At 42.3% G+C, this 25604-nt stretch overlaps 1 protein-coding gene across 2 annotated transcripts in view; it reads left to right on the top strand.

The window, feature by feature from the left end:
* Positions 1-25392, top strand: part of POLR3B (RNA polymerase III subunit B) — a 145742-nt gene extending 120350 nt beyond the window's left edge. Inside the window, exons 24-28 of one of the 2 annotated variants that reach the window (XM_064283661.1) lie at positions 10077-10180; positions 10795-10961; positions 15848-15961; positions 19271-19444; positions 24975-25392. In XM_064283661.1, coding sequence (XP_064139731.1) covers positions 10077-10180; positions 10795-10961; positions 15848-15961; positions 19271-19444; positions 24975-25104 — 689 coding nt within the window. In that variant the 3' untranslated portion in view covers positions 25105-25392. The remainder of the gene's footprint in view (positions 1-10076; positions 10181-10794; positions 10962-15847; positions 15962-19270; positions 19445-24974) is intronic. The other variant, XM_023539140.2, reaches the window with a different exon arrangement.
* Positions 25393-25604: the final 212 nt, after the last annotated feature.

The raw sequence follows: 25604 nt of genomic DNA, 5'->3' as shown, positions 1-25604 counted from the left end.
AGAAGAAAATGGAAAGAAGTAAATGGAATCTGGATGTACTTTGGAGATAGAGCCAACCGGGCTTGCTGATAGCTTGGATGTTGGGAGAGGGAAAGATAGGAACTGAGATTGAGATTTGTGGCCCGAGTAGCTGGTGGTGCTGTTTACCAAGCTGGGAAAGACTGGGGAAGGAGGAATAGATTTTGGAGTTTGGCAGAGTCAAGGGATAAGAGATTGGACCTCAGGTTTGGAATGCCTGTTAGACTCCAAGTGAAGATGTTATGTAGGCAGTTAGTTCTAGGGTCTGGAGCTCCAGGGAGAGGTTTGGGCTAGAGATAAAATTTGGGAGTCATCTATATGCCGACTGTCCCCAAATGTATAGTATTTTACCTTTTGTGTTTGAATAATTTAGAAGTATTTTCATCTATAGTCTATACTTTCACCTTTACAATTCTAGTTGGTATTATTAGCAAATGAGGAAATTGAGGCTCAGAGAGGTAAGTAGTTTGTCCACTGAAGCTTAGAGCTGGCAAAGCCAGGATTTGAATCTAAGTACATTTCCCATTCTGTTAAATCCAGTTAAAGGTGGCTCTTTTCTCTTCTGATATTTCATTACAACTCTGCCTCAAGAGTGCTATATTCCCAGACATTTCTCCTTAGAAAAGATACAGCCTTTTCCTGAGAATGAATCCTAGTATTTCTTAATATTTTTTTCTGTGTCTTCTCAAGATATTCTCACAATTCTCATTCTTCCTGGATAAACAGCTTTGCACAGCACCCTCTGCCATAAATCCAGAATAAATGTCTAGTCTCACGCACCTTGTTCCAGAAATGCCTGCCAAACCCCCATGTTAAGATAGACTCCTAAAATAGTGCTGTATTCTCAAGTAACCTTTCCTTCTAAAGTCAATCTGTTGTAAAGCAGTGTTCCCACTCTCCCCTGGTCTCGCTTTGGTAGTCTTTGTTAAAACTCAGCAATATCAAGAATTTGAGCAGGTATAGAAGGAAGCGAATATTTGTGCTCTCAACTTTGACCGTTCTTTGGATGTACCTGGCTAGATGTGATAGTTTAAGCCAGAAAAAATGAGAGGCTCTTAAAGTAAGTGTTTTGGATAGTGGTTGCAGTTTATTTGGAACATTAAGCGTGCATTGTACGCAGCTGGCATGGTTCTGCGGGTAACCACGCAATAACCCAGCCACTTAAGAGTCGGACCCAAAGAGGAACCGGATCAAAACTGAAAGTTGGATGTTGGCAAGTAAAATGTGAGGGAAAATGGAAAATGTAGCCCACCACATCAGTTACATGCTGTTTGTAATTGCCATGAGATGAGCTGACAAAAAGTGTCACAGCATTGTGAGTTTTTAGGGTATACATGTCACACCTAGATTCATGCAGTGATTTGTTTCTGTTTTGGTCCTGACACAAGCTGAAGTAAGAGTAGTAATTAGTAGAACTTAGTTTTCACTCTTGAAATAAAAAAATGTTTGGAAGTGCTATTTTTTTCTTCATAGCATCATCTGTAAGTTGGTACATATGTATTCTCCATGAGAAAATTTGAAGAATCTTTTAGTTGAACGTGTCTTTTTGCCTACCCTCTTCCATTTCTCCAATTAGAGCATTGCAGTTATTTTTCCTGATGTTCAGAAAGCAACGGTCACGCTGCAGATTGCCTAATGTTGTCTTTTGTTAAAAGTTTAACAGTTGTCGCTAAAGATTCTTGAACATAGATAGCATGTGGCATGCAGCTCTGTACCTATCGCCTCTTAAAAATGTCACCTCTACCAATTAGAGGAGCTTTGAAAACTTAGTTTCACAGAACATGAATGTCTCATCTCCTCAAGCCTGATCGCTTCAGAGGTGGTGGGATGACTAGTAGCTAGCTAAAACAAGTGTGCAGAGGCCACTAAACAGAGGTAGTCCTATGCTACATGTTACAAATGAGCTCATGAAGAAGACTGAAGAGAGCAGAAGGACTGGGTAAACTGGAGCAAGAAAGTCGGTGCTAAGTCGTTGAGAATCAGCATCAGTGCCGCGTGATAAATGAGTGCAGTTGGCCAGAGAAGGCCCTCTGAAGAGAGTGAACATGTTTGATCAGAAGCTGTTTAAAAATATGACAGACCCAATAAGTAGCATCACCTTCTGTGACCTCCAAAATGGAGGAGGATGGAGCAGAGAGCCAGGTGTTGAGGAAGGAGAGAAGTATTTCATTAAAAAGATGGGGTCACAGTTAACATAAAGACTGCTCCAGGCTCAGAAGCAGACACGATTCACTCACAGAGTACTTTTTTTACATAAGGGAATTTCAGTCTGGTCTAGGCTTCTAATGAGAAATTCAAAGAATCTTAATGAAGTACAGCCCTCCTTTGGGTCTCTGTGAGGTGGCTTATGTGTCTCACCAGTCCGTGTGCAATGAGCCAGCTCTCCCAACAAGAGTGGGCCTTTGATCAAGACTCTAGAGCAACTCATCCTCTAGTAACATGCAAAATACTGGAAAAGGTGAGGTTAATCAGCAGTAACCTATACACCCGAGTTGTGTGTTTACAAGGGAAGTAAAGTTTCATTCAGTTTTGTTTTAAATTAAGCTGGGGAAAAGGATTTAAACCCTGGAGTCTTGCTCTCCTTTCCCAAGTGTTCTAGACTTCTAGGTACTCTTAGAGTGAAGTCATGCCTTCGATGACTGACATATAATGATGCTCCAGTGGGAGATAGAGCAGAATATTGGTCTGGAATGTTCTTCATGTCTTCTCTTTCTTCAGATTCTTTCTTGACCAGCTTTATAGATACAGATAAAGAACAGGAGGAGCTATTCACATATAATGCTGCTTGAAATCATGTTTGGAACTAGACTTTCTATTAAAATAGAAATAACATATAGCTTCTTTAACTTCGGTATAAATTTTACAAAAAGGGAAGTCATCAAGGGCAAACATTTTTATCTGGAGCCTTGCTTTCTCTAATGGCTAATGTGTTTATTGGAAGGGTAAGCCAATTTCCTGCTCCAATTCTTTTTTTAATTCTTTAATAAAAATTATCTATCTGCGTAAGGAATTCCCAAGCTAAGTTTCATTTCAGCATCCAGGCAAACCAAATTATTATATTTCCAGATTTCCTCTTACTTTTGCTGCCATTCACAATGAGGAAGGAAAAAGTGGACTCCTTTGATGTGGGGAGAAAAAAAAAAGCAATATATCACTTCCCTGAAAGAACATTTCTCAGTCTCTCATGTGAAAAAGGATTAGCACCTCCAACAAAGGTCCTGTAGATCACAGAACTGGGCAGCAATACCAAACAGTATTCCTAAGCAGAGGAGGAAAAACTGTATTTGAGCAAGAATGTTTGTCCTGGCAAACAGAAGCTTTTTAATAACTGCAAATCGGAGGTAATGGCACCCACTCCTCCCTCTCTTCCCCTAAATCCTTGAGGGCAAGGCAACTAGTTTAAATGGAGTCAAATCAACCTTTGTTTTAAAAGTATAGTCTTATCAAAATGTAGTAATTTCACGGAATGGTTCAGTGTATCTATTTTTGGCTTACCCATATGTAGATAAAATTGATTGGGAGATTCCTCTTTGACCCTTTCTTGTTCCACAAAAGTCTCATTGTAAGATGATTTGCTTCCATTTCAGATTAATAAAAATCATTACAAAACCTGCTGAGTTTGTTTATTGAGATTTTTATTGAAGGCTTATCAGAAGAAAACCTACCCGGGCTCTCCAGCACCTTCAAGAATCCTTATACAGTAGATATAATGAGGTTATGAGAAGTAAGAAAATGTTAACTCACATGTGGCAGAAAATCCAGGAAGAAAGTTTGTTTGTTCAGCAAGATTTGGTTAAAAAATTTGCTTTTGCCAGACTTTCATTTGTTACTTCCTTTTTCTAGATTGTGTTTTCTAAAGCTGGGAGAGTGAAAAAAAAAAAAAAAACCTTGATTTAAAATGATAATAACACCTTGTACTTATGTAGCACTTGAGACCATCTAAAACCCTCTGCAAGCTGAAGCTTCAAACAGTCTGGAGATCTTTGGCTCCCTACTTCACGTGATCCTGCTTGAATGGAAGTTTCTAAGTGGGAGGGAAGAGGGGGGCTGATGACGCTAACAGTGTGAGCCCCAAGATAAGGTACTTGTTGCCAAATGATCCTTCTGAGTTTGGGTCCAAAGAGAAATTCAGGCAACTCTTACTTTAGTGTTAGAAATCGGGATTATTTTGTCCATGGAGACACCTTGTTGTACGAAGATTTTATTTAATTTCCGTATTTAAGAACAAATTTTGGACATCATTAACTAATCAGTAACCCTCTGACCTTTCAGTAAATATCCAACTAAAGCTTTGAAATTAGGGTGTTTAGTGTTTTATGGCCCAGAATAAAAATCTCCAATGCTATTTCCAAATAGTGTAGCCTCAACGCATTTTCTTAAGCTCTTGACACATTGAGCCGTGTGTATTTTGTAAAGTTCCTATGGTTATTGTTTTACAATAGCTGCTTCCAGAAGCATCGTAAGAAAAAAAAAAAAAAGTCGTAAGGGTTTCAATTAATCAGCCCTTTGTGTGCTTCAGACTATGCAAATTTATCACCTCAAACCATTCAGCTGCTCCTGGGAAAGCCCTGTAAAAACTGTATTGTCTTCTAGCGCCTCCTCTCATTTAGAGTGATGTTTTAATAAGAAAGCTAATCAAGTTTTCTTATGCATTATTTATCTGTTAACATGTAAGGAAGAGCCACATTAAAATTATGTCAACCAGGATATGGCAAGTGATGTGATAGATCTGGAAATGATTCAACTGCTGAACAAAGCTAATACGATTCAACAGCTTTTGTCTACCCCTCTCCCCCTTGGGATTATTTAAGGTGGCGGTGTGAAAAATACAGGGAGGTTAATTCCGTAGCTAGAAGCGGGGAAGGAAGAAAGGAGCAACCACCTGTGTTAGCCTTCCCATTTCATTTTAGAGATTTACATTTCTGAATGTATGAAGGCACAGAGAGATGAGTTTATCCAAAGCAAAACATTTCTTACTAAATAGGAACAGTCGAACTTGAAAGCATTTCTGCTGCTTCTTTGGCCCCATTTACCGCCATATTCATCGGCAGTAAACTACTCCCAACTAGAAACCTACAGCCCTGGGCCCTGTGAAGTTGTTCGGAGACACCATCCTGATCCTGTTAAATGACCTGAACAGCCCACTACTCCTAGTGAGCCTCTTTTCGCCTCTGCAGCTGAAGTTAGTGCAACTGCTCCTTCTATTCATTAAGTTGGGCTCCTTTGCTTTGCTAGTTTGCTTCCTGCTGAGAGTAATTAGGTTTCTTATATAATAATAATTCCTTGTATTTAGATGCTGCCTGTCTCTGAGGACCTCAAAGTACCTCTCAGACATTAGCTCATCTGTTCTTCTAACACAATTGCCTCATGAAATAGGTGGCTAATTATTCCCATTACAAAGACCAAGCAACCAAGGCTCACTAGCATGTGGTGCTCCCCCTCCCCCAAATAACACAACATCAGCTGAAGAGCAAAGAGTCAAATTAAGGTCACGAGGTTCCTTGATATCCTGACATTTATAGGTCTGAGACCCCAGGGGGTGGCGAACTCTTTACAGAGGGCATTTCCCCTGCATTTGTGAACCTCGCTATTACGGGGCCTCAGTCAAACATTCGCTCCCTCTACTAAACACCAGCCTTCTTCTTCCTCTGTGACTGATAGAGAAAAATCACAGCACCATTTCACCCTTCCTTCAGTGCAGAGGGTGTGAAACTGCGCCGAATAAATAACCTGGTCTACCAGCAGAGTACCCGCAGAGAGTAAAAGGAGGCAGTTTAGATTCTGATTAGTATTATCCCACAGAATGGATTGCCAGATCACTTTGTGCGTTAGAAGGTGGCAGTCCAAATTGTATAATGTTCTAGTTTTCAGTATCCAGTCAAAATTCGTATAATGTTTTAGTTTTCAACATCCAGTCAAATTCATCTGCATAGGATGCCCCTGGGTGTGGAGTTGAGGCCCTGAATCTCTTTATATCCACCCCCCATGGAAGCCCGTGCCATACAGCATCTGCTTGGTAATTGTGGGAAATGGTTCTCTCCCTTTCCTCACTCAAAAAGCAAGAGTAACAATATAGATCAACCTCAGAGTAATAAATTTAATCCAGAAGTAGTTACATAGAGAAGGTAGACTCGCTAGATAAACTGAAGCAAAGCACAGTGAGACCTGGCTATCAACAAAATAGAAGACCGTTTGCTAGTCAGTTCTCAACACACTGAAGTCACCGCAGAAACAGCCCTTGAATTGAAGGTGTTATTACAGTTGTCCTCTGCAGGTGGTAGTGTTTGCTTTCTTGTCTTGATACGGCACCAGAATGCTTTCCTTTTTTTCTTACCTTTTTTTCTTTTTTTATCTTTTCCTTTTTCTATTTGAATTAAGCCAGATCCATTACACAGATCTATTACACTAAAACTTTTGGCTTCAAAGTAAAAATGACGTTTGAACAAGTCAACTGCTGTTACTAAGCAGAAATACTACCTAAAATAGTCAAATGATTGATCAGATTCTCTGGACTTCTGCTGGGTAAACCTATTCTCAAAATGATCTGTATGTTGCTGTGTGAAGCCATGGAAATAGTAGTAACCAATTGGCGTAAGAGCCCCCTGTGCCTAGGGCATGATACAGAGAATTGCAACCGTGGGTCCCCAGATCTGCCATTCCTGAGTGCGAGGACAGTCAACTTGTGGTGTCTTTAAAACCCAAACCCAGTGCCGCTGAGTCGATTCCGACTCATAGCGACCCTCTTTAGACTCCCCAAATTCTTTGCCTTTACAGCTTGAAATTAAGGTTGATGGTAATGGAATCATATTTTATTGACTGAGCATTTGCAGTCCCTTTCTGCTCTGGCTTTCTACTTTTGATTTTCCTTATTAACTATTATCGTCTTTAAGAGTTCTGTGGTGTGGAGTTTATGGTCTGATTCCCAGCTGGCCTCTATGATTAGTATATTAAATTCTCCTGAGCCTGGTAAGCGGGTGTGTTTGCATTTCACTGCCAGGAGGTTGTGCTATAAACAATGGGCTTGAGACACCAGCATGAGCCAGGGGATGAAATTTTATTTTAAAATCTGAAATGCTGTGTAAGCATTTAAGGTATGAACTGGTAATTGTTTCACAACAGTTTCCATTAGATATGGTTTATTTGTAGTCCATCCTCTTTTCAAGGATCCAGGGGAGTGTTAACACACTGAAGCAGACTGCATAGCATTTACATTTTTAAGCCAGCATTAAGGGTCAGTGATCATAACTTTTAAGAGTTCTAAATATTGGAAGGGATTTTATACCTCTGTCCCTGGAGAAGACACATTTTAAGTTTTTCATTCAAAATTAAGAAAATTTCACGTTTTGATTAGGGATTTGACGAATTCTAAAATAGAAATACCTTAAAAAGAAAAAAAAAAAAAAAAAAAAAAGCCAGGCACTAAGAGTGAGAACTCTTTCTGCTCCCTAATGAATTCAGTAAAATACACACTTTTAAATATCATCTGTCTCATTTGAGATTCGAGATGATCAGATTCTGTCTAAATATTTTGTTTTAGCGTCTAAGCTCATTATGGCCTCTTTGTGTTAACTTGTATTAAAATCTGTCAGCTATGACTGGTCTCATAAGCACAGTCAGCGGACCAGAATAAGTTAATTATTTACTTGTGTCACTAGTGCTCTCCATCTAATGAAATGCACAGCTGTGTTAGATCTGCAGTGGGATGTCTTGCTCCCATTGTTCCGCAAGTCAGCAGAGGGTAGAAGCCGCAGTGATGGAGAGCCCTCGCTTCTTTCTGCTGTTCTGGCTTTCTGTGTCGATTTCATGGATCTTTTATCATTCACTTTCACACAAAACAAACAACACAGGGCTGTCTGCTATGGGAACCATCCTGGCATATAAAAGGGTTTGCAGAACCTAAAGTAATTTTAAGTTAGCGAAGATTTAATTTTTGGCTTACAGGTGCCCTCGGTTCAGATGCAGCCAAAGCAGTTCCTCTAGTGGCAGGAAATAAATCAAATGTTGTTTATATGCATTTTTAAACTAAATCTCAGCAAAGGGCTGATAAGAAAATAACTTCCCCAAAAAGGAAGCTCTGCAGGAAATATTCATCAGATTTCAAGCAAAGTGATTGGAGATTCAGATTTCAAGGGAAGGAGCATTTCTTTCATTCTAACAACATCATAAAGTCGGATTTGCATGAACAGTGTCCAGTCAAACTGAAAACACAAAATGGGAGTTCTCTGTCCTTACCCTCCCCCAGTATAAGCATGTCATGCTTCAGTTTGTGCACCTCCCGCCCCACGCTCCCACCTTCCCTTGTTGGAGGGGGGACAGGCAGACGCCAGCATCCCCCTGTGAACTGCTGCTGAAGGGGTGCCGAGTTTTTTCTTCGGTTTTGTTTTTCAGGGATATAGTTGCACCCCACCCCACCCCCAGCCCCTCACCAGCCAAAATTGCCTTCTCACCCGAGCATGTCCCAGGACCGGCCTCTTTCAGAGTTGATGTTTTTAACATCTCGTTCACTCCTCAACAATGTTGTTGTCGGTTCACCTAGATTTACAGTTTGATCTCTTTCAGAGCAGATTTCCCAATAGCTCTCGGGTTTTGTCAGATAATTTCAGTGTGGACAAGATGGGTTTTTGGAGAGAAGGAAGAAGGATTACACACTCTGCTTGATTTAAATTCTAGTACATGGTAGCTGAATTTGAAATAAAATAAACCAATTATATCTGTACTTCTTATAGGAAAGTGTATGTTTTTTATAATAAATAATACAGTTTCAACCAGAAAGCCAATTAAAGTAACACATGCTCTAGAATTCAACTCCACAAGCCTTATGACCATATTATTGGCAGCCACTAAGAAATCAGAACATTAATAACCAGTGTTAAATGGGCACATGGCATTCTTTATCGTTGGACTTTAGCTTTTGGTGATTAGAACATCATAAATTTTTTATTTGAAAACAGTTTGAGTAATTATGTGGAAGTCAAATTGAGGAGTGAAAAACTTCTTTGAGAGCAGTTTCTTTTCGGTAGGTGCAGATGGTTGATAACTTTACACACAGGGCAAAGTAATTTTATCTTGCTGCAAATATAGAACAGTTTTTCCTTAGTCCCCTGCCATTGTACACTAGTTTTTGCTTTCTAAATTATGTAGATTGTGGTTAACAATCTAAGTTCTACCCCTCTGCTTCCACCTGAGAGAAAGAAACCAAGAGAATTAAAAACTGTTTAGCAACAAAATCACCTACAGGTTACAATACTAATAAGGCAGCAATAAAGTGCGGTTAAGAGAATATCAGTAGTGTGCAGGTGGTTGGTAGCTTGTTTTCTTTTGTGTTCATTCTTAGGATGCCGTTTCTAATTCTAGTCCTTTTCTCCAAGAATGATTTGACATTTTATTTTCTTGTTCAACATTACAAATTTAATCAAAGATGGCTTTTCTAATGGGTTGTAAGCTATAGGAATTAAAATTCCTTCGGGCGGTTTAGGCTTAGCCAGGGGAGCCCTGGCAAGAAGCAACCAAGCAGGCAGTGCTCTGCAGTGCGTTGTTGGACCTAGTAGCACATCAGCCACACACAAATACCTGTCACCATTTTTTAAAACCAGGTCTTAGAACACACCCCTTGTTTAATCGGCTCTGTGTTTGGTGGTCAGAGACCTTGGGTTCTTATAATTTGGGTACAGAACATAGCAGATCACAAACTAGCTGATAAGAGGCAATGTTGCCGCTGACTTGAAGCTCCAGAGACATTGCCGGGCCCAGGATGCAGTGAAGTCTCTACCGCGCGGTGTCCAGGGCACGAGAGGTGGGTGGGCAGCCTGACAGCAGCAGTGCACATCATGCCCACAGGCCGTGCACTGGCTGCAGCCTCTTTCTGCAAGGGGAGTTGTTTTTGAGCTGTTCGGCTAGCAGGATTGTTGGAAATTGCCTTTGTTCCTCTTACTAGAGACTGTGGGGAAAGTGTTTAGAGCAGTGGAAATAGAGCGAGCAGCGGGGAGATCCCAATTAGGTACTGTATTCGTCCTTTCTGCCGAATTGCTTTATGCAGCAAGAAATCTTCTCTCCCCCAGGTGTCTGTGGCTTGATTGTCCCCCAGGAAGACATGCCGTTTTGTGATTCTGGCATCTGTCCGGACATCATCATGAACCCACACGGCTTCCCATCGCGTATGACGGTCAGTTACCTTGACGTTTTGCAGAGGCGCTACTTTTGAGGAAGAAAGCAGGCAGTCGGGTTAGTTATAGTCAGTGGAGGTGATGGGACCCTGAAATAGACTTCTAGAAAGGGCCCTTAGACCTCTTGTGAAGTAAAGAGGCTCCTAGCCACTGATAATTCTGGGCCACTGTCCTCTACAGAGAGAATGAGGAGCACAGCTACGCTGCCCTTTGAGAATGCAGTCTTCTGAGTAATGACCTTATCCCTCAGCAAAGAAACCCGTGTAGATCTCCCTGTAAGTGGCTATTTCTCATAATCCTGGCTCCACCACTTAACCAGCCGCGTGACCTTGGGAAAGTTATTTAACCTCTCTGTGTCTCGTATGTAAAATGAGAAAAATAACAGCGCCTATCTCTTAGGGGTTTTGAGAGGAGTGAAATTAGCAAACACATGTAAAGCTTTTTGCAGAGGTCTGTCAGTTAGTAAAAGATCAATAAATATTTGCTGCTATTAATTTATCACCATAATTAGCAGTGGTCATCTCATATCCTTTGGGGAAAACAGGCCAGAGGTGAATAAACAGAATCCCCATACCGCCAGGGGCCACTCACTTCATTTGTTCACATCGCACAGGTGGGCAAGTTAATTGAACTGTTGGCAGGCAAGGCTGGCGTGTTGGATGGCAAGTTCCACTATGGCACTGCGTTTGGAGGCAGTAAAGTGAAGGACGTGTGTGAAGACCTGGTTCGCCATGGTTATAACTACCTGGGAAAAGACTACGTTACGTCAGGCATCACAGGGTGAGTGTGTGGTTTAGACATTTAAAGGAAGAGTGGTTTTATGAGGGTTGGGGTGAGAGCCCTTAGCATATACAGCTTTACTCCTCTCAGAAATCTGATACCAAAAAATCCAAATTTAGAAAGCTAGTCATTAGGCAGTGCTTTTTGTACTGGCTATAATTTTTTTTTATAATTTAGAAAGTGGGAAAAGATTTAATTTACTGAAATATGATTTCTACCCAACTTATATGGAACACATCACTTGTGTATAATACAAGGGGTTTCTTTTTAACTGTTGAACTTTGCTCTGCATTTATATGATGAATATTAGATAATTAGTGGTTTGACAGACAGCCTGAGGCCTAACATTTGTGCATTTGTTCACCAAAGATTTCTTAGACACCTGATAGGCACTAAGCACCGAATATGTAACAATAAACAAAGTAGGCTTGGTTCCTGCTTACCATTGAGATTTGTTACTAAAACCCGTTGCAGTTCCAACTCATAGCGACCCTATATGACAGAGTAGAACTGCCCCATAGGGTTTCCAAGGAGCGGCTGGTGGATTCAAACTGCCGTTTGGTTAACAGCAGAGCTCTTAACCACTGCACCACCAGGGCTCCAGAGATTTGTTACTAGGCATTAAAAAAATACCAGACAAAAGGGAGCTTCTCAGTGGGGCCTATCCTGACAACCTAATTAAAACTACAATTCAGTACTGCCCATTCCTCTTCCCTGCTTTATTTTTCTCTGTAGCACTCATCACTATGTAACATACAGGTAATAAAACTATACAATACTGTGGTCTCTCTCCCCAACGAGAATATCATTTCCATGAGAGCAGGACTTGTGTTTTGTTCACTGTTCCGTTCCCAGTACCTAGCAGAGGGCCTGGTACACAGCAGGTGCTCCATAAATATTTGTTGAATGAAGGAGCGAAGACAAATATAAGTGGAAATAGTTCTCACCAAAATGAAGACCAAGAATAGGTTAGAAGAGCCCCGTAGGAGGTGGATATGTGATCTATGTTGTGAAGGATGAAAAGGAGAGGCTGGTCTCGGTGTTCCGCGCAGAGACAAAGCTCGCTTAAACACCTTACAAGGGAAAGAGTGTGGTAAGTGCAGGGAACTGGAAGAGGCCAGTCCCGCTGTAGTGCAGCGAGTGAGGCAGTGAAGTGGGGTCTGGGGTAAGATTGGCGAAGGAGCGAGGGCCAGGTCACACAGGCTGAACATGGATCTTCTTGTTAACCTGCGAGGAACAGATCCTCCAAATTATTGTGAAGGACAGAATTGAAAGCTTGATTCATACATGGTGTTAAAGGAAAAAATCAGTTGCTAAAATAAGACACACATATTTTAAAAGGTCCCTGGGTGACGCAAACAGTTTGCTGCTAACAGTTGCCAGAGGTTGGAAGTTCAAACCCACCTAGCAGTACTGCGGAAGAAAAGCCTGATGACCTGCTTCCGTAAAGATCACAGCCAAGAAGGCCTTATGGGGCGGCTCTACTCTGTAACACATGAGGTCACCATGAGGCAGATTCAGTTCAGCGGCAATGGTTATGTATTTTATGCCAGATAAAACTCTGAGACCTTGTGTTTATATGGTTCTCGTGAGGTTTTAAACCACTTGGGCATGAGTGAAACACAGACTGGAAGTATGTGTGAGAACAGATGTGGTTAAAATGGTGAAGATCTGTTAAAAATATTGAGTGCTTTTTAGAATGATCTGTCCGTACTGTAATAATATGGATTTCTTGAGGTGTATCCTACTTGAGGTATTATAGCAAAATCGCATTACAGTAAAAGAGTAACGGTCTGTTTTCAAAAACGGTACAGTAAATTGCTAGAGGTCCATGTCAGAAAGCTGCAGTTGTCAGTGCTGAACTGATTATCGCAGTCCCCACTTCTTCACCCAAAGTAATGCAGATGTGAACCGGAAAGTATGCAAAACCCAGCATCAATTTGGTGCCTCTTCGTATAACATAGTTTTACTGAAAGATTGGAATGGGAAAAAAATAATATTAAACACTGATAAGTTGTGGAGTCATTTTTGTTGTTAGGTGCCCTCCAGTCAGTTCTGACTCATATTGACCCTTCGTACAACAGAGTGAAACAGTGCTCAGTCCTGCTCCATCCTCACAATCATTGCTATGTTTGAGCCCATCTTTGTAGCCACTGTGTCACTCCATCGCATCTAGGGTCTTCCCCTTTTTCACTGACCCTCTACATTACCAAGCATGATGTCCTTCTCAAAGAACTGGTCCCTCCTGATAACATGTCCACAGTACATGAGACAGAGTCTCACCATCCTTCTAAGGAGCATTCTGGCCGTACTTCATCCAAGACAGATTTGTTCATTCTGGCAATCCATGGTATATTCAATATTCTTCACCAGCACCACAATTCAAAGGCATCAATTCTTCTTCAGTCTTCCTTATTTATTGTACAGCTTTTGCATGCGTATAAGGTGATTGAAAATACCATGGCTTGGGTCAGGCACACCTCAGTCCTCAAAGGTGCTGTGGAGGAGAATGTAAAATTCACATGGGATTCAAAAAAAATGTCCTGCTTGCTGCAGACAGCTATAGGCTATCCCAGCCCTCACTATCTCCCCCTCCCACCCCCATCCCATCCACAGTTTTCATTTCTTTGTCATTTATCTCAGTGGAAAAGTTTGAGAAGCACTGTTTAGTCTGTTGGTTGAAAGTTCACAGAGAGCCAAAAACACACTCAGCCACCAGCTTTCATCCCTTGTTATATTCTTGAGCATAGCTAGGAAGAAAAATATTTTATGGCTTTATTCTGTTGATGATAGAATGGCATTGGGTAACAGAGTTCCAGAAATTCTACCACGAGCAACCAGCCATCTGACTGAGGAATAGAATCATTCATTGTTAGAGCTGAAAAGAACCTTGGCCTTGACCACCTTGTTGTACAGCTAAGAAAACAGATAGAAAGGCCATGGAATTACTACATGATGGAGCTGGGACAAGAACAGGGTGTCCTGCACTGTCGGTTGTGCCTTCCTCTCCTCTCTGGGTCTTCCAAGAATCCGGTTGTATTGAATCCAGCTAGAGTGGCTTGATAACTGCAGAGGCCCTTGTTAATGATGCCGAGAGTGTTATAAGAGGCACCAAGCAAGCAGGGGCCAAATGTTTTCTTTTGCCTCCCTGCCGTGTCTCATGCTCCTTGGCTCTCTCCACTTTATATCATGCCGTAGCCCAAAATGGACTTGTTTCCAGACTGCCCTGTGTGGCAGGGAGAGCACTGGATCCAATCCCTGCTGTTCTACTCACCAGCTCTTATTTAACCTCTCGCACCCTCTGTGCCTATTTCTTCACCTTAAAAATAGGGATGACAACATCTTTCTCCCTGGATTGTTGTAGGGATTAAATCATGGATTAAATGGCACATGGCAGGTGCTTCCTTACCTTGGAGGAAAGAAGTTCTAGGGCACTGGAAAAAAAAAAAAAAAAAAGTAAATAAAGACATCTATCTCATGGCTACTCTTATTCCAGACTTTAAAAAAAAAGTTTCTTCTGTCAAAGCACTTATTTCATTCTCTTTTTAAACTCTTACTATAGTTTTCTAAAAATTCATGGACCCAGTTATTTAACAAACGTAATGAGTACCGGTTGTGTGGCAGGCAGGGCTGTGGGTCCTGGAGCTGCAGCGGCAGTGAAGACAGCGCTCATCCTCACGGAGTTCACATCTCGTGGGGAAGGCAGGCAATAATCAGGAGACTCATAAATGTGTGACATGCTACCATACCAGGTGGTGATAAGTGCTCTGAGGAAGGTAAAACTAGGGTAATGATGTAGACGGGGCGGGGTCGAGGGAAGGACTCTTGGAAGAATTGATCAGGGAAAGTCTCTCTGAGGAGGTGGAATGTTGGCAGAGCCATGTGAAGATGCAGAAGAAGAATGTTTCAGGCAGGGGAAAAAGTAAATGCGAAGGCCCTGAGGCAGGAACAGGCTTGCTACATTTGAGGAACAGTGATGAGGCCATAGCATTGGAATAGAAAGAGCAGTGGGTAGAGGGAAAGGGAATGAATCAGATGGGCAGGGGCCAGATTATAGTTGGCTTTAGGATGCGGAATGTTGACGATATAGATTCTAAGTGAGACGGGAAACCTTGGGGAGTTTAGAGCAGAAGAACGACCTGCCATGATTTACATTTTAGAAGAAATCAGTCTGGCTCGCTATGTGATGGTTGAGGGATAAGAGTGGAAGCAAGGAGACCAGTGAGAAGATGTTGGCAGTAGATGAGGCTAGCGAGGATGGTGGCCTGACTAGGGTCATAACAGTGGAGGAGGGACCACCCTGAACGTACCGTTTCATAACTTGTTTGCGTTTGTTTGTTTTTGTTTTAATTAAACAATAGCCTTCATTATGGTACTTTGGCAGAAGAAGGGCCTGGCAAGCTGCTTCCATAAAGATTATACCCTTTGCTGTGGTGTTGATTCTGACTCATAGTGACCTTATAGGACAGACTAGAACTGCCTCATAGGGTTTATGGAAGCAGACTGCCACATCTTTCTCCCATGGAGCAGCTGGTGGGTTCGAACCACCATCCTTTCAGATAGCAGCCAAGCACTTAACCACTGTGCCACTCTAGGGCTCCTTCCATAAAGATGACGGGCATGAAAACACTATAAAGTACAGTCCTACTCCGAAACACATGGGGTTACAGTGAGTCAGAATGGACTCCCCAGCAACGGGTTATGTTACTTTGATATTTTCAGATCTAACTTTTTCATTCATTGCAGACTGAAAATCATCCTCACCCAGTCGGTCACAAACTTATTCATAAACAAGTAGGAAATTACCAGGAATGAGTCCTAGAAAAGGCTGTCCCTTGCTAAACCAAACTTAGTTTCTTAACCCCAAACTCTGATCTTTCTTCCAGCGAGCCCTTGGAAGCATACATCTATTTCGGCCCCGTGTACTATCAGAAACTGAAACACATGGTGCTGGACAAGATGCACGCCCGGGCTCGGGGCCCACGGGCTGTCCTTACCAGGTAAGAGAAATGCATTTGTAAAAAGAATCTATAATGCAGACGAGCTCACCTTGCACTTTCTGGATATAGCAATAAATAGACTCAAAGAAGTCTGTGTTTCCCTGAGATGTCGAAATTCACTTACGCCTACTCCTCACTTATGGACATGGTTAGGTTGCAAAGTTGAGGTCATTATGCAGAAATAGGCGTTATGTGAGAGTCGGGGCCATGTCTTATCTTTAGTGCTGGTGTACCCCCCATCGCTCACCACATGTCATGTGCCCCCAGCACATCACAGGATGCGTTTGGCACATTGGGACCCCCTTCCCCACCACACCTTCCCCATGGGTTGGGGAGTTGGGGATGACTCAATCCCATCATCACCACCTCCAGTTCAGCAGGGCCCACCATCACCTGGCTGCACTCCAGGCCTCTCTACCTTCCCTTTCTGACTGCCCCAGTGACATCCCCCCATGGTGGATGGCTTCCAGGCTTGGGAGCAGGTGAGGCCTGGCCACCTGGGCCTGGCAGAGGCTGTGGAGGTGGTAGAGAGTCCTCTTGGGAAGAGAGACTTCTGAGCCCCCAGCCGACTCCCGTGGCCCCAGCTCCTGCCACTTCATTGCAGCCTGGCCACCTCTGCCTCCTGCCTGCCACCTACCTACTCCCCAGTCGCTGTGGGCCCACATGGCTCCTCTGTCCGACCCAGGTAATACGCTGCCTCTCACAACCATGCTCTCCTCCTCCCCTCTCACCTCCACTCCTCAGTAACGCACAAAATGATCCAATAGTAGATTTTTTTACTATTGTCATAAATGCGAAATGTTGGACAATGAGAGAGTCGTAAGGTGAGGAGTGGATGTATGTGTAATTAACATGAAAAAAATAGCAACCAATTAAAAAAATCACTTCACAGGCACAAGAACAAATGCACCCATGGGCCATTTACTCTGTACCAGTTTGCCAATACGGTCCTGTTGAGAAAGGTTCATATGTAAGAACGTGCATACCTGCATGCTGTATACACGTCCATGCACCTGCTTGTACCCATGTGTATGTGTACACAGAAAACATGTACATACATTATTTGGTAGCCTAAACCACAAAATGATAAGTTTTTTTTAACTTCTATTGACACAGAAGACAACAGTATTTGCATGCTTCTTCAAATAAATTATAAGAAGACAGGATCCACATCTGTCCGTTCACCAGTGCATCCTCAGTTCCAAGCACAGCGCCTGTGTGTTGATGACTGGTGTAACTGGAGGAAGAGGGAATCACAAACTCCTAAGTTTCATGTGTTCTTGGTACTTTCCCAGGTGGAGGAAACACAGTCTAGGGCAGTGATTCTCAACCAGAGGTGATTTTTGCCTTCCAGGGAACATTGGACGACTGAAGACATTTTTGGTTTCACAACTTGGGAGGGAGATACCACTGGCATCTAGTGGATAGAGGCCTATGTTGCACAGGACAGCCCTGCAGCAAAGAATTATCTAGCTCAAAATGTTGATAGTGCCAAAGTTGAGGAGCCCTGGGCTAGGGGAGCGAGTACAGGCTTAGAGCCAGGTAGACATGGATTTGAATCTTTCCTCAGCGTTTTAGCACTCTCGTGAGCCTTGGGCAGATCACTTACCTTCTCTCAGCTTCAGTTTTTCTCATATATAAAGTGGAGGCAATAATACCTCCTTCACAGGGTGCTGGTGACTGTCAGGTGTTTGCATATAGAATGTGCGCAGTGGTGACCCGTAGGAGATGCTCGACAGTTGTCCCACTGAGTACTGCTTGTGTGCCTCAGTTCAGAGGGAGGGGACACGCAGCAGCTAGCGTTTGGCTTTGGGGGGTTTAACCTTCAGAAAGAAGAGGTGTAGATGACTCAATCCCGTCATCACTTAAGACTGAGCAGATGCACGTGTCTGTTGAGATGATAGACACATGTGGACTGAAAACTGCAAGAGGGAAGAAAAGTTGAGATTATCAAGACAGTAATCACTGCAGCAAGGAGATCCTGCTCAGGTTGGATGTGTTCCTCCCATGAGTGATGCTGTTTCCAAACTTCGATTTCACTTACAACATCCAAAAACTATTTCAGAGTTACACAGATGTCAAAACAGCTATTTCCTATTTTTTGCTTTGTTGTATGAAAGAAGTCACTACTTTGGCATTACTTTTGCCTATTCCATATGAAGACCGCCTTGAGTGCCCTGTGTGTAGCCAGTTATCTTGGTTGGTTAAAATCCAAGGGTTGGATTCTGCCCCCATGTGGCCCGACTACCTTCACCTTGTTCAGTGACCACAGGTGGAGGGTGCCCTTACCCACGGGTGGTTGTACCAGCAGATCTAAGCTGTAACTGTCATGCTCAGGTGTGATGTTTCCACTATGACCTGTTCATTTAGACCTATTTGTAAGTTTTTCGTATGTAAATTTTCTTTCAACAATTAATTTACAGCTCAAATCCATTTCCCACTGTAACTTTCAACAACAAAACAAAAAATAGATAAAAATGTGTGCATACGTTGGTATACACTGTGTTCACCTTGGGGGACTAGCTACAGTAAAGATTAAAAGGTACTATTGACTAAAGCAAACAAAGGTTTTATGGTCCACCTCTGCTTGAGAGCCCCGCAGAAGGGTATTACTCCAAAATAAGCCAAACAGGGAGCCTGCCTTTGTTTGTTTGTTTGTTTGTTAATAAGTTGTGCCATCAGTACCCAGGTGGGCTTGCTTGAGATGTTCCAGAATCTCCATGTTCTTGACCTTTGAGAGTATTCTCAAGCCCAGCATCTACATAAGCCACAGATAGTCCATTCTAGGGGCTCCCAGCTTCCCAGTTTAAAGGTGTCTCTCTAAGTGAGAGTGGAGCGTTTTCACACAAACAGAAGGGTCCGAAATGGAACACAACAGACGTTCCCAATCCCTGGGGAACCTCCCATCCCACTCAGGTAGTCTGTCCTTCCAGGTGATTCCTGATCTATTCCAAATTTATTTAAAGAATCCATTTGGATTTTTTCTTGTTTGTGTGGGCGCATACGTTTATGTCTTAATGGTAAAGCTCCTCCCTGGATCCGTGGACCCAGGCTTCTTCCACAGTCTGTTCTGCATAGTTTTTCTGCTTTTAAATAACAGGCTACCGACCACTAGTATTACATCTTTTCGCACTGAATGCCTTTTGGGGTAGGTGTTCTATGTACATTTTACTAATGAGGCTGAGGAGCCTGAACAAGGTCCCCAGCTAGTAAGTGATTTGGTCCAGGCGAGCTCTGCTCCCAAGCCTGTGCTGCTGTCTCTTTGTTTAATATGATAGTAACACATTCATCTGATAACTTGTTTCACAGGCAGCCAACTGAGGGTCGCTCTCGGGATGGGGGTCTGCGTCTTGGAGAAATGGAACGTGACTGTTTAATTGGTTATGGAGCCAGTATGCTTTTGCTGGAAAGACTAATGATTTCAAGTGATGCCTTTGAGGTTGATGTCTGTGGGCAGTGTGGACTTCTGGGGTATTCCGGCTGGTAAGTGGATACCATATGTCTCTCATACCTCTGGCCTTTTAAATCACAGCTCAAGAATCAGCCCTGGATCTTACCCACACGTTCTTCAACCTCCACCCGTGATCACTGACTTACACTTCTCCATCTATATGCATTCCTGTAATCAGGGATTCTATCTAGACAGACATCCTTAGTTTGTCTATATAATGATCTGCTTTCCACACTCCTAGCATTTAAGCTTCCCAGGAGTGTGGATTTTTTAATATTATCTTAAGTGCCTCTTATAACACTATTTACCTGTAAAAGCCCTAGCAAATTCATTGTTGGATCTTAGAATTACAGTATGTTATAACCAGAAAGACTACAGAAGATTATGTCAGATGGCGTCATTTGTAACCTCGGATCCCAAGAAGCCAGCTATGTCACCCAGGTCTTACAGCCAAATGGTGACAGGACTAGGACCTGGTGCCCTGCCCCTTGTCCATTTCTCTGTCTAGTGTAGCAGGCTGTTTCACACTTGGGCATTAAGTCTGTGAGGGCATAGATTACATCTGTCTCGGCCATTCATTCAGCAAACACTTAGTGGGAATCCGCTCAATGCTAGATACTGTTCTATGTTCCAGAAATACAGTAGTGATGAGTGACTGCTCACAGGGAGCTAATCTTCTAGTTCATTCTAGTCGGTGCTTAATAAAACAGTAATTGCTAAATGATACTGAGCCTGCATTTGTAGGACTGCTAATAGGTAAGTTACATAATTCATAAAGTTTACAATTTTTGTGTCGAATTCACTACACAAAGGTCAGCTTAGAAGATGATTCTTAGCATTTTTTGTTTTTGTTTGTGTAGTTGGAGCACCTTTCCTACATGTAATGATTTCACTGTACCACCAATGAATAAAAAAACTCTACCTAGGGTCAGTCATAATCTAGAGCCCTAAAATACCTCTGTGGGCAAGAGAGCCTGAGGCTCCTTAGGCTCTTCTCACTTTTCTGTCAGAGACAAGGCCTAACGAGGTCTAAGGCAGATGCTGAGGGATGGGAAACATCCCCAACCCCTCACCACCCCTCATCTGCCTTCCTCAGGCCCCCTTTTCAAACACGGGAAAGGGCTGTTCCCAGAAGACATAGGCCCAGGTGAGCATTCATTGTCAGGGTCTGAGGACTCCGTGGGCTACCTTGTCCCCACTGAGTTCTACCTCAAAGCCTTCTAGACAGAGTCCCAACTTCTTGTCACCATAACCTGCCCATTTCTTGGTTGAATAAAGCAAACCAAGAGTCAGAGAGCTGGGGCTTCTTGGAGCACAGTGTACCTTGCTAGTTAATGACAGAATCTTTTAGCCAATTTAGGATTTTGGTGTAGAAGAGGTGATGAGACCTGTCTGTGGAAAACATTTCATTTTTAAAACTAACACAGAAGCTGGCCATTTGTGAGTCATTCTTTTCATAAGGCTGTAGGGATAGAGAGACAGAATTCTGAGAATAAGCCTGGCTCTTTGTTACATCATTGAGGTGGGAGGCTCCTTATGGTTTGTTTCAGTCCTGAGATGCCAGTTCATCTTTTGAAATGCACATTGACTTTGCTTTTTATAGTCCTGGCTGTGTGACCAAAACAAAACAAAATATAGCATCATAGAAGATATGTGGAACTTAGTTCCACTATGCTTGAGTCTTCAAATTTGGCACAAGGATTTTTAAATTTCTTTGAAGGGATGGTGCGGGAGAGTCATTAAAAATAAGGATCGTGAAACTTCAAAAAGAGTTTCCGTTTCTTTTCCATCCTTCCTGCATTCCCTGCTCCTACCTTCCCCTCCCCCAAGAGAAAAAAGAAAGAAGACAGTAAGCCAGACTCAGCTGTGTACTTGGAGAAACTGATCCTCTCCTCTGCTGTATACTAAGGGAAACTAACGTAAGCAAGACCTGTGAGCAGGAACTGATCTCAGTGCTGTAGCTGTGAAATTCAGCTCTTTCCTGCTTCGTTTCTGCCTAATTTAGAGATCAGCCAGTGGCAGTGGATTTTGAAGCTCCTGTGTTCCCTCTGTATTGTATTTGAAACCCTTTGAAAGAGGACTAAGTCAGGTTATATGGTTTAAGCGTCTTTACTGTAATTAAGCAGGCCTTAGTGTACCATATGTCTGATTTGAGTGGCCTACTTATACCCTTGTTGCCAACAGAAAAAAATCCTAATCCAGCCTGGCAGTCCAGCAGCCTCCTCATGAGCTGCTTGCTGGAGAGGAGCAAAGTGATGCTGTCATTTCTCCCATCATCACCTGATCCTGTGTGCTGGGGCGGGAGGGAGGGAGCATGGGTGTTTGTTGGAGGAAGTCGCTGTTTAACGAGCAGCACAATGGAGGCCGGGTAATTAGAGCAGCTCAGAACCTTGAAACTGGCCTTTTGTCAATGATGTGCACATTAGTGAGGCATTGCTATGGGGATGTTTACAGCAAGACTGTTGTTCTGCAGAAGACACTAAGGGCATAAGTCACAAAAGAGAGGTCCAGCAGGAGAACTGCAGAGAGAAGAAAATCCCTATTCAGGTCATTAGCTCATGAAAGATATTTCACTGGACAGTCATTTCTTGGGTGAAGCCACAGCTCCCTTCTTTGCTGCCTTGGCCCTGAAAAATCAGTTTATCTTTTTGCTGTTTGGGTCAAGTTTCAATCTTTGGAAACTGTGCATACACGGAGTAAGGTAATTAAAATATATTTTTATATATATGAATTTTTTTATAAATGTTTTTTCTATTTTAAAACACTAAAATGTATATATATATATACATATATATAGTCTACATATCTACATACACGCACACATGCACTGAAACATTTGAAATGATGGAGAAATATTTAATAATAAAGAAGATCGATGGGCTTTCTAGATTATGAATCAGCATATATGGAAATTTTAAATAGTTTGGATTAAGGTCATGGGTAATATACGGGGACAAGAGAATCAATAAGCAAGAAGTTAGTCCAGTTTAGTCAGTTTCCCCAATTTAAAGCCTGATCATGGTTACTGAGTAAATTAGATCAATCTCCAGGCACGTTGAAAAAATAATTCTTAGACCACAGTGCTTTAAAGAGATCTTTAGGTAGGCTTTTAGGAAACAGTAACTAGCCAAGTTTACATTATAAGGTTGATGAAATCAAGTAACCCACAAGTGTTTGTTAAACCTCTGCAGTGCCCCCATGTGACATCCAGGCCACAGCCTGTGGCTGGTCCCGCCCTTCTCACTAAGATTTTCTCTGTCTACATATTTACTCATCACTACTCTTGAATTCTCCGCCTTCACATTTGCTTGCTTTTCTAAAATAATAAAAGTTTATCTGATGGTAAAAATGATCCCTGCTCATTGTAAAAAGTCCAAAAATTACAAAATATACAAAGAAAAAAATAACCATCACATTAATTCCCACCACCCAGAAGTGACCACTATTAATATTTGAGCTACTCTTCTTTGGGACGTCCCCATGGTCAGTGATTATTTATTTTCTTTTTGGATCATGAACCCCTTCGAGATTCTGACAATAGAAAAATACAAATATACACAGACTTCTGAAACTCTGCATAGGATTTTGGGAGCTTCATCCACCTAACCCTAACCCGTCTGCGGGCCCCTGTGGAGCTATGCTGTTTGGTAAGCTGCCCTTTCCACTCCACGCTGTGACCGGAACACCTTTGCACCTTAAGGAGCACGGGTCTACGTTAGCACATTTAGTGGCTACACAGTTTTCTGGTCTTACGAATGTGCTATAACCGCAGAACCAGTTGCCTTTTGGGCATTTGAGTGGTTTCCCGCTTTTGGCTATTATTACTAGTTTGTTATTCCTTGTAAATAACCTTTTCCTCTGGCTGCTTTTAAGACCACCTCTTTATCTACGGTTTCATTGTTGTATATCCAGGTGTGACCATGAACATTCTTATAAACATATCTCTACCACTTCTGTGATTGTTTAATCAAATAGTACACACATGTACATTTTTCACACAGATTGCCTGACTGCTCTCCTAAGCAGCTCATCCTTTCTTGTTCAGAGGACTCTATATCTGGTTCCTGGTCAGCACCAAGTCTTTCAAGCGTCAGTCTGCTATTCCTCTTGGGCCCTTTTTCCCACCTGTTGACTGGGAGGACCTGGTTCTCTACCTGCTATGTCTCAGTAGATACCTGCTTCCCAGCTGCCCCAGACCCTTGAGTAGTAGAGGGAGGTCCTACTTTGGTCTGCAACTTGAGAGAAGAATTCTTTTTCTCCCGAAGGTCCCTTCTTGAGTTGTGGTCATTGAGAGCAAAGAAAAAGATAGACAAAAGAAAATCCTAATTGGAATATTGGTTAGGAACATGGGCTGTTGTGAGGACTGAATGGCAATTTATGTGTGCGTGCACACACATGTCCCTGAGTTTACATGAGGGGCAGCACATGGAAAGTACAGGAGCTTCTGATACTAATAGAAATAACCAAGCTTGAAGAGCACTGGAAAATTAAGTAGCATTTGATTGGCTAGTGCTCTCCCGTAGGAAACTCTTGTATTTCCCGTCTCAATGAGAATTATAATTTTTGAGCCTCTTGCCTAGAATAATATGCTAGTGTGGTTGTTGCTGTTAATTGCTGTTAAGTCTACTCCAATTCATAGCCATATTACGTATAACAGAATGAAACACTCCTTGGTCTGCGTCATGCTCACAGTTGGTAAGTTTGAGCCCATTGTTGCAGCCGCCGTATCAGTCCATCTCGTGGAGGATTTCCCTCGTTTTACCTAACCCTCCACTTTGCCAAATATGATGTCCTTTTCTAGTGATTGACCTTTCCTGATGACATGTCCAAATTAAGCAAGACAGAGTCTTGTGATTCTCACTTCAAAGGGGCATTCTAACTGTACTTGCTCCAAAACGGAGATTTTTGGCCAGCACCACAATTCAAATGCATCAATACTTTCTTGATCCTCCTTTTTCATTGTCCAGCTTTCACATGTATATGAGATAATTGAAAAAACCATAGCTTGGGTCAGGTGTACCTTAGTCATTACAGTGACATCTTCGCTTTTTTAACACTTTAAAGAGGTCTTTTGCAGCCAATTTCCCAGTGCAATATGTCATTTGATTTCTTGACTGCTGCTTCCATGGGCATTGATTGTTGATACAAGTAGAACAAAATTCTTGACAACTTCAGTTTCTTCCTCAGTGCTAGTTTGGTAGGTACTTATCTGATACATGCAGATTGGTTAAACTAGTTGGAACCGCTTTCAACAATGCAAAAACCTAAAGGAGTGAATTTCAGGTGGCTCAGACTTCAGGGGCTCTCTCAAAAGAAGTAGATAGGCGGATGTTTTGCATTTTAAGGAGAGAGGTCTAGAAGTTGACATGCTTTTAAAACTAGGTGGGGGGTTGTTGGTTTTGTGTATATATGATAGTGTGACTGAACACCTAGGAATAGAATAACGTGATGGAGTGTGGTAATAGTGGTAATGGTCTTCTATAGAGAACATTCTCATTTCCTAGGTGCCAGCCTTCCTTTCTGAGCTGCTGTCCCGCTAACATAGTCTAACTTGGGTTTCAGGTGCCATTACTGCAAATCATCGTGCCACGTGTCTTCCCTCCGCATTCCGTACGCCTGCAAGCTGCTCTTCCAGGAACTGCAGTCTATGAACATTATCCCCAGATTAAAACTATCCAAGTACAATGAATAAAGGTGGGAAAAGATAATTATTTAAAGGGGATAATCAAGATATCCAATTCAAAGTAAACAGAGGACTTGAGGACTACTTCTGCTCCTGTGAATAATTTCTTTGCGTGTTCTCTCTCAAGAAGAATCCGAGGGGGGAGGGACTGTATACACTAGTAGACTGACTGAAACATCTGTGATAAACAAGCCTGGGGTCACAGGAGCGGTACCAGCAACACGGACTCTAATCCCATTGGCTTGTTCTTATACTGGATTTGAGCCACAATGGAAATGACCTAAAAGATAAATAAACCTTTATTATGTTCAGATATCTTGAAATTTTCTTATTAAAAAAGACCGTACTCCTAAAAAGGAATATTCGGGGTTGAATTCCTCATGATATCTTCTGGCTAACACAAGTCAAGATTCTACAGAAGCCTGACAATGTGAAGAATGCTGCCTGAGGTAGTGAGCGGGGTCTTTATTGAGATGGGCTGATTCTGAACAGTACGTGAAGGAAAGCCT

The sequence above is a fragment of the Loxodonta africana genome, chromosome 4 (assembly GCF_030014295.1).
Source record: "Loxodonta africana isolate mLoxAfr1 chromosome 4, mLoxAfr1.hap2, whole genome shotgun sequence".
NCBI lineage: Eukaryota > Metazoa > Chordata > Mammalia > Proboscidea > Elephantidae > Loxodonta > Loxodonta africana.
The sequence above is the reverse complement of the archived record's forward strand: the minus strand, read 5'-3'. Positions and strand labels throughout refer to the sequence as shown.